This window comes from Gavialis gangeticus, unplaced genomic scaffold (genome assembly GCF_001723915.1).
Source record: "Gavialis gangeticus isolate Ggan-Ray unplaced genomic scaffold, GavGan_comp1, whole genome shotgun sequence".
Classification (NCBI taxonomy): Eukaryota; Metazoa; Chordata; order Crocodylia; family Gavialidae; genus Gavialis; species Gavialis gangeticus.
In genome coordinates this window covers 185,210,575-185,220,549 of record NW_017729032.1, presented here as the reverse complement: position 1 = coordinate 185,220,549, position 9,975 = coordinate 185,210,575, and the positions used below count along the sequence as shown (strand labels likewise).

General features: G+C 43.9%; 1 protein-coding gene across 1 annotated transcript in view; it reads right to left on the bottom strand.

Annotated features, from left to right (window-relative positions):
• Positions 1–9,975, bottom strand: part of PHEX (phosphate regulating endopeptidase homolog, X-linked) — a 192,918-nt gene that overhangs the window by 111,459 nt on the left and 71,484 nt on the right. Inside the window, exon 11 of the mRNA XM_019524133.1 lies at positions 2,225–2,353. Coding sequence (XP_019379678.1) covers positions 2,225–2,353 — 129 coding nt within the window. The remainder of the gene's footprint in view (positions 1–2,224; positions 2,354–9,975) is intronic.

Here is a 9,975-nt window from a genome sequence, read left to right as displayed (position 1 = left end):
TTATTTTCAGCTAAGCTGTTATTTATGCACAAGACACATTTTAACTTCGAGTGATTTTCTTTTTGGTGCATTTGTCTCAAAATAATAGGGGGGAAAAAGCATTAGGCATCCTTTTATTAGTCATTTTGCTTCCTCTTTATTAAATAACTCATATTTTATAGGCAATGCAGGATAACCAGAATAGGCATAACATTAAATATGACCGAATAGTCAACATTCACAGTAAACTGCATCCAAGAGAATAAGGTAACTTAAAGAATATTGATGGAAGAACACTGACTCAATTAACTTAGTGCACTAATGAGGTGAACTCCCTGTACTTGGAGGTTGCAAGTTCAAACTCAAGCTCTGCAATTGGACCCTTGTGTATATTTAAGTTTTATGCACCAGCTGTAGCTGTAGGGAGTGGGAGGAAAAACCTATTCATACTATCAAAGTTATTACTGAAATTGCTCAGGCATAGCTGTAAGAAACACTGCAGACACTGTAGGTCAAAACTAGTGCTATATTTAGACACAAATAATATATTTTGATAAAAGAGAGAAAAGGCAAATATGGTATGAGGCATCAGTGTCTAAAACCTGAAAACACTCTGCTACCCCATAACTCATGATTTTCTTATCATGGACAGTGATATGACACTCCTTTAGCTAAGGCAGAAATGTTCTAGAAATTAGAATGGGCTCCTAGTTTGATAGAAAGAAAATGGAAAAAAATGTGGAAAAAAAAATTATTCGAAACAGACTGAATAGCCACACTTTAAAAGGTTTCAGTAAAATTGACCTCTATTATTGTATCTGCACACCCAGTTAGTGGTCCACACTTCCTTCTGTGCCAGCAGTTCTGTGCCCTGTGGCACACTGTGGATGCACAGCTGGGGGGTTTTATTGGGTTTTTTTTAGAACAGACCTTAAGGAAAACTTACTACGGTACCTAAGAAATGCTTGAACTATATTGCATTTAAGCAGAAATCCATCTTTCTTTTCATTCCTTCACATCTTAAAATACTAACAAAAATACTTGCATTTCTTATGGCCCTTCTTTTCTTCCTCCTTAATCCGGCCTACAGGTCATTTGTAACATTAGCAATTTCTTTGCCAAAAAACTGTAATATACTTTATGATCTCAATGACAAATCAAGTTGCTGAAAAAGCTGGATGTGCATTTTGCTAATTCAAAGATAACACCTTCAACAATAATAAAAGTTATCCAGAGTCTAAGAAAGAAATTACTCTACTGACTCTGGTTCATCCAATTAGGGTTCCTGCTTTTGACAGTGGGTAACACCTGGTGCTGTAAATGAAGCTGATGAAATCAAAGATGAACTCAAGGCAACTTTTTCAGATCAGGATTCTGGGCCTAATTAAATGTCCGTTAGAGTATTTCCAAGGACTGCAATAAGCTTTTGAGCAGTCATAAATTCAAATGTGATTTTTCCCCAACATTAGCACTTGGCAACCCAGCAAAAGAATAAGAAAATGCACCAGCTAGGAGTTAAAGCTAAAATTTAAAGTTAGAAAAATTCAACCTGAAAATAAATCAACCTATTCTGAGGGTAATTAATCAAAGATTTTCTTTTGGTAATAAATGTGGTATCTTCAAATTGAGAATGGATGAAGATCCAAAAGTATCCTCTGTACTCAAAAGTATAGAAGAATAATTTGCTCCACAGTAGGAATGACTAGTTGAAATTTCATGACAGGTATTACACAGAAGGTTTGACTTGATGACTACAGTTGAACCTTTTGTCTCTAAAAATATCTGAATCACAAATCCTGAGTGATCCTGATATTTGGATCTGAACTTTGTCAACATTACAGATTCCTTGTCCTGGCCCAGTTCTCTGGAAAATAATACTAAGAGTCCACATTGCAATCAGACATGCAATTCTGTATTGTGCAGAAAGGACCCTTGCAGCTAAAAGATCTTGGGTAAAGTCTTCAACTAGTGCAGATGAGCACAGTTGCAAAGCTTAAGCCAGTCTATTCATGCTGAGGACCCTTATTCTCTGGCAGTCACAAGTTTAAGTTAACCCTTATTCAAACCATTTACATGCATGTCTGAAAGACTTGTAGTGGTAGTGAATGACCAGACTAATTTCCCATTGTGGCCTTTTATTTGCTCAAGTAACTTTTTCAATGTGCTGCTGGTGGAAAGTTTCTCTTAAAAGTTGAATTAAATTTAGTCTACTGGGATAAAGAAACTAATTAAAAGGCAAACTTACCATTCCCCTCTTGTCTTCTTGAAAATGGACATCCACAAACATCTTACCAACGACGTAAGGGAGCGCTCCTTCAACGAGACTGACACATTTATCCCACTGAGGCAACAAAGTCGTGGTCCCCTGGATGACCTGCTCGTATCATACAATGGAATATAAACCATTAAGAAAAAAATTGAGTGGCACCCTCACAAAGTAAATTCTGAAAAAAAATCAACATAATTTACCTAATATGCACAATTTTAAAATTGTTTTTGGTCTGTGTACTCAAAAAAAATGTAAGGAACCACAAATCAGTTCTTCAGAGAACTGTGACATTCATCTGAACCCTCAAACACCCTTAGCTAGCTCAGGAGGTTTCTGGATAGATTTCTGTACTGAAGTGCCAGAAAACTGTGTGGGATTTCCAGTTGATGCCTGGTTTAACAGGGACTCAGCGCATCTACATGAGACATTTACTGCACAGTTGACTAATTAACTGCACAGTAAATAACTCTGCATCTACATGCACCCTCCATTAAGGCACAAAAAAACCTAATAAATTCCGCAGCAGGGGAGTACTACCCTGCTGCAGATTTCTTCTGTGCACAGCAGTGCACATATAGACACTGACCAGCTGGCTAGAGAACAAGAGTGCTTTACTGTGAGGGCTGCCTCCTGGCTAGCCCTGCACTGCAGCACTGTCATGCCCCAGCCAGCCCCACCTCAGTACATTGAGCCTAGTCGCAGCAGCCCCTGTCTGTTGCAACCCAGCTCAGCATGCTATGCTATAGTCCAGGCACAGATGTGGATGCATGCCCGGGATCTTCCTGGGTGCAATAAACTGCACAGTTTATTGCTACCCCCAATAGCATGTGTAGAGGTACCCACTGTGCACGTCCAGACAAGCCTGCAGGTGCCTCTTGCAGCATCTCAAACCCCTTTGAGACGCTGCAAGAAGGACATGCAGGAACAAGAAAATGTTCTTCGCGCTGCAAAAAACCCCATGGGGGACCATGCCCTGAGGCAACCGGAGGCTGGGTCCTCCACAGAAACACTCTGGCTACCAGAGCATCTCTATGGTTAGCCCTCACTCTGATGCAGAAGCACACTGCCTGTCTGTTTAGGGCATGCAGTGCGCCAGCAGCAGGGAGCTGGACCCAGGCTCCACTGCCAGTCAGTAAGGGGTCGGGGGGCTAGAGGAGGGGGAAGGGGACCATAGGGGGAGGACCCCCCACCAGCCCCGCCCGCTCCCTCAGCCTCCTGATCTCTTCCCTGCCCAGCCCCAAGCCACCTTCATCCTTGGCCCCCTCCAGTATCTATGCTGCCCCGGGGGGGGGGGGTGCTCTACCAGGAGGCCCTGGAGCCCCCACAGCCCCTGCTCAGTAAGTAGAGGCTTTTTTAGGTTTTTTTAAGTGCCAGAGCTGGGGGGGGCCGCCATCGGGAGCTGGGGATGCAAGTGGGGGGATGGGGCTGGGTAGGGCAGCCATTGGGGGAGCTGCAGGAGCTGGCGGGGGAGGGAGCCAGGAAGGGCAGCAATCCAGGGGGCTGGGGGAGCAAGCAGGAGTGGGGCAGGGTATGTGAGCTCTGCAGGGGGCCATGGCCCCAGTGTGGGGGCCATAACCTCGGGGGGAGACATGGCCCCTGTGGTGGACCATAGCCTCTGTAGCCCCCGAGGGGTGGATGTAGCCCCTGTGGGAGGCAGCAAAACATACATTCATGTATTCAAGAATTCAGGAGACATGTATTTAGAATTCACTTTATTATTATTATTATAGAGACACTGGTAGTCTTCCAATTTGCTTTAACACTGTAGATATATCAATAAAACATTTCCCAACTGATCATGGTCCCTCTCTCTCTCTCTCTCTCTCTCTCTGTAGTGGTTCTTTTGATTTAAGTGTGGACAAATATGGATTTTGGGGTATTTTACAGAGTCAATTTGGGATTTTTGTATCAGAGATTTTTCAGTTTTCCAATGGGGAACACCAGAATTCCTGCTAGGCAGGACCCTGCCTGCTCAGAGCTGGCACCTTAGACCCAGCTGGCTGTGGCTGACCTCCTGGCCAACTGGGGCCAGGAGGATACGCTTTGGCAGTTCAAAGCAGGCCACCAAACCCAGAACATCTTCCGGGCGATAGCTGCCCAAATGGCTGGGCAGGGGCACACATGGCAGTAGTGCTGCACAAAAGCCAATTCTACATCCACAGCCCACTGGCAGCTGGCCCAGAGGGGCAGATGCCTCATTTAGGTCTGGCAGGTGGCAGCAGGTCACAGCCAGGCATCAGCCTCCACTGCCAGACTGCTGCAGTGGGTAGAGGGTGCAGGGAACTCTCAGGGCTGCTTCAGGAGTCTGGCTGGCACAAAGGGTAGTGTCCCCAGGTACCAACTGGCTGGGCCCCAGAAGCTCCTGAGAGAGTAGCACTGAGCTACTTGCCAAGGAAGCTTTTTGTACTGATGGGGCAAGGACAGGGAAGCCTTTTTTTATACTGCTGAGGGCAGCACAAGTGCTGGCCCCTGGCTCTAGCTCCCCCTGGCTGCAGATCTGGGAGGAGCCAGGCAGGGTTATTTTGCCTGAAGTGGCACAATTTGCTCCACAACAAAGTGCATGTCCAAGCACGTGTGCTGAAGCAAAAAGCCCCAGCTCAAATTTGCACCACTTCTATTTTCTATGCTACAAGCGCACGTGCTTGCATGTGTGGATGCACCTACTGAGTAGAGCAGTCAACCTGAAGTAAAAACCCCATTCCAATAATAGGTTGCAGGGTCATGGTTAGGGACCTACCAAATTCATAACAGGAGTGGTTCTGAACAGCAGTTCCTCTAATCTTTCAGGTTCCCCCATGCACCCACTTTGCCAATTGGCAGAGGGTCCCCGCCACTTGCTCCTGATCAGCAGGGAGGTGAAAACTGCAGCTTTAAATATGGTGCCATTTCACATCCTGGCTGATCAGCAGAACCACCAGGGCCCCTCAGCCAATCAGTAATGGGGGAGTAGTGCACATGGGAACCTGCAAGATTAAAGGAGCTGTCACACAGCCCACTTCTGCCATGAATTTGGTAGGTCCCTAGTCAAGGTAGCCACAAAACAGAGGTATAGTCAAGCTCCCTACTCTTCCTCCAACCTTGTAAGATAGTAGGAAGAGTGATTGGAGCCTACAGAAGAGCTCCACTTTTATCCGGCTAATCTGGAAAGATTGGGGGCATATGGGAAAAACTCCTAGGGATATGCTACCCCTCATATTAAAGTGACAGGGCACTACTGATGCTACCTAGATGCCAAGGTAAGAGATAAGCTAACTACCACCAGTTAGAAAGTTAGAAGCTACAACGGTGGCTCAAAAGCCTCTGGCCAGATGTGCTGACAATCTCTCAGGTAACAAAGCTCCAAATAATTTCTTCCCCAATTCTTGACTCAGGGTCTAAGAACCATAGGAGCAAGTCAGGTATTGTACTCTAATTCTCTGCTGTGCTCCTGTCTATGACTTCCATCTTGCTACTGCCTGCTTAATGTGTGCGCAGTTCTCATCCTATTCCTAAAGAGCACTATCCACACTGATAGGAGGCTCATATTATTTACCAGTCCCCAAGGACAGTATCAGCCTAGTTCGGCAGCCAGGCTTATCCCCACGGAAACTTCTCCTAATCACATTTTCCACCAAGAGACAGGTACAGACTGATAATCTTGCATCAACTAATGTCTGCATTTTTGGTTTGGGGAGAAGGAGGTACTCATGTGCAAGCAAAAAAGACAACTAATTTGGTTAGAAGGCACCAATGTAAATTCATGGATGTAGGACACCTGTGGAAATGAAGAAGGGTAACAATGAGTACAGAGGAATTGGGCAAGTGTGTATGAATGCAAAGGGACAGCAATGTGGAAAGGGAGAACCTCCTTAGTTGTCTGAGAGAGGACAGGGGGCACACTGTTCAGAGAATGGACTGACAGATCTATGAGGATGTGGTTGAAGTAGGGTAAGCAGTAATGAAAGGGAGTGAATGATCATACAGGTCAGAGGAAGAGAAGGAAGAACTTATAGAAGGACCATTGAAGGGGTAAGTAAAAGAGAAATTACAGATAGCTGAACAGACGGTGGAAAAATAAAGAAACAGTGAGAGAGAGATATCTATTTATCTATCTATGAAGGATAGATAGATAGATCTATGAAGGAAAGAAAAACTGGAGTAGCAGAACAGAAAAAGGACAGAGGGAGGAAGAAACAATGCATTACTTCACTGAATATTTTGTAAAGTTGAAAATTACAAAGAGAAAAATGTTTGACGTGCATGAACTCAGTCTTTTGACAGCCAAATTCATAGCTCATAACTCTTTAATTCAGCAAATACATGTGGTTTGATCATCAGGCTTGGAAGACAAATGGCAAGAGGAGGGCCAACTTTGGGACTCAGGAGGAATAGTAAGAAAAATAATAAGATGAGGATGAGCAGATGGGTCATTCTACCTTCTCAAAATATATCGATTGCCTGGATTGCTTAGAACCCACTGGCCCTCCTCTCTGCTGCAGAGCTCCATGGGGAGGGAAAAATGACTCACTCCGTGGATATCCTTCACTAACTTGCAACACTGATGGTCTCTGAAAGGACTAGTGTTCAGCTTTTATAAACCCAGAACATATCATCTGTGACAATGGTATTCCAGTGTTGTAGGCCATTACAGCAGTGAAACACACACAAAGTTTTAAATTACATTTCAGGCAGGAGAATTAGGAAAGAGTGATGCATTTTGGATTGCACATTATTTTTATTTTCGTGAGAGTGGACTGTAAGCAACACACAGGGCTGCAAAGGTGTAGCTCTGTAACACAATTTAGACTTCTGCAAGCCAATTTACTATTGTCCTCCCCAAAAGGCACCAACCACGCATACCCAGGGTAGAGACACTGATAATCCAATAAGCAAATACATTTCTTAGCATATAGGGATGCCGTATTCCAGAGCCTATGAAAAGGCCCCTCTGCTTTCTATAAAAGCTGTGTTTTCTGCTTGCCTCCCATCACCTGGAAAAAGGGCTAACCATCTTATTTTAATACACTTGTATACTTCAGGTACTGCTGGATACATGAGGCATAGTTAGTCTGTGTCAGATTGCTTTGGAGCAGTCCCATTACCATCCCACATCAGTGCCCAACCACTCACTCCTGCTCAATGTATGCCAAATACTGGAAAGTGTCAGGTTTTTTTAGCATAGCTCAGGGCATGCCCAGTGATGTTCTCAGGATCCCAGTCTTTAGTGTGCTCATGAGCAGCACTGGGCATACCCAATACCACTCTGAAGCATAGATGGGACATTTACTCAGCATGTTGAACATCTGGAGCAAGAGTAAGTAGATGAGGCATGTTTTCAAAGCACTGCTTCCTAGCACTGTCTAATGCAGTGTAGATAGGCCCTCAGGGTCCTGTCTGTCTATACTGTGCTTAATGCACTGTGACTCTGATATAAACAATAATATTATTCAATCCCATTGTATCCATCACTGCAAAGGGCTTTGGCATGACCCTATATACAATCTTGTTTTACCACTCATTCAAGGCTTTGTGCTCTGATTTATAGGCCCCTGGCAGGAGTTGCATTTAAAGTGCAATTAATGCATTAATGTAGCAATAAATTGTAATATGCTTGATATTCAAGCAATTTATCACCCAATTTTGAACTTTAATAATGGTGACCCAGCCGCAGAACTCTTACTTATTACATGTAGAATATCTTTGCAGCTTATTTGTATCACACTTTAATTTGAATATGTGGCATGTTATACATAGAATAATATTGTTTGGCTAGGTCCTCCAGCATCCCAGGGTGGACGGTCTTCTTTTGTCTCGCCTACCCCCCCGCCCTTCCTGCAAAGGGCTTCTCTGGGAATTGTGAATGCTGCTGCACTTGGGTGTTTCAAGATGTCATGATGACTCACTGCCTCATTTCCCTTTCCCCAACCAGCCTTCAGGTGGTGTCACACATTCAATTTAGCACTTACTATGTGCAGTTAAAATGTGAGCTGACACACATTCAGGCAGTTTAGCATGTGTTTAGTGCTCTCAGGGCTTTGCAAAGTTGTTGCTTTTCAGTAGAGGGTTATCTCCTAACACATACCAACATGAATAGGTCACTACAGTCCAATGATTTACAACTGTTGCAAGTCAACATCTGACTCCACCCTTGAAGGATGCTTTTTTAAGAAGCCCTTTAGCACTTGCTCCCTATGAGAGCTGAAGTGTACAAATACTTAACATGACATGCTTTACTTATACACAGTAGGAATGTGTTGAGGAAAAGGTAAAAACACATACACAAAAGCATAAGGTGTCCCAGGAGAGTTTGAGCCCTACCACTTGCTCCACCCCTTGCCTCCCCCACCCTTTGCAAAGGTCTCCCCCTGCTCTGCGCAAGAGTCATAGAAATAGCTCCACTGGTAAGCTCAGAGCTCATTTTTCATTAGCAGCACAGCTAAAGGTAGTAATGGGGGAAATGACAGCCCCTGCCAGCAGCTCTCGAGCCCCTCTTGTGCTTTTCCCCCCTCTGGCTAACTTGCCCTGTAAATGCAAAGCAGGCCATACGGAGCAACAATTTCCACCAGGCAACATTACCTGTTTGATGGAAATAATGTCTGCTAGGTGCCACAGTATAAGCATCTCCCTGAGAAAATACATCTTGATGCAATTTGCAGAAGATACCACTTTCTTTTTATGAACTGTAAGATTCAGGAGGGGCCCTCGTAAACATGCACAATGGACAGAATTTACCCCAATGCAAAAAAGGCAGCACAAAGCCTACACGCTACAAGAAATTTTGCAAGTGTTATTTTGGAAAGTGCTGCATCAACTCCATTTAGATATTTTGTTTCACCTTCCAGGACCATACACAGAAAAACACATACAGCTATTTAGTGTGTCAAAAAACATAGTCACTAAAACCATAGGGTGCCCTTTGGGAATGTTCTGCCATGTGGAAAAATGTTCATTCTTATAACATTATCCTGCCAGGCTAGTTAATGGTCAGCTATATATATATATCAGCTACCAAGAAATACCTCAAAAAAGGACACAGATAACTAGGATTTGAGAGCCAGTTACTCACATTATTTATTGTATCATACTCAAACAGCTGTCATTAGAGAAGAACACTGGCATCACTTCCCATATTCAAAAAAAAAGTACTTGATTATTATTTAGGAGTCTGACTAACTCTATAGCTGTTCAAATACTATGTATTAAATGTATTCTGAGCAAGATCATTAGTCATTTTCTTCATTTCAGGCAGGGAGTGTAGAACTCCCACTTTGCTGTGCCAGGTACATATCACATGTAGATTTATTACATGAAGAAAGCAGCCCCTGTGGGTTAGCTAATTCTCACTCTCACAAGCTTCTCTCGCCCAAAAGCCCCATCTTATCAAGTGTGGCATGGAAAGAAATCTGTTTGCATGGACAGACAGCACATTAACCTCCCTCTGAAACAAGAGGGAACCAAGAACCTGACTGTGGCTCTCAGTCATATCCTGACATTCACAGGGCAACGAGACTTCAGGCTGCCCTTTCCCAGGGACAAATCCCAATTTTGACCTGCTTTTGTAGTTGTTCCTGAATTTAAAAATGTTTACAGTTGTTCTTATATAAATGTCAATAGTAATTAATAACGAGTCCTCAGGGCTAACTCCACTTTGGCCCAGAGCAGCAATCTCAGAAAAAGTCCTTCTGACTAGGCTCAGCTCTTCCACTGAGAGGGCTCTGCAGTCTGGCCAGCGTCAGGGGCTGAAAGAA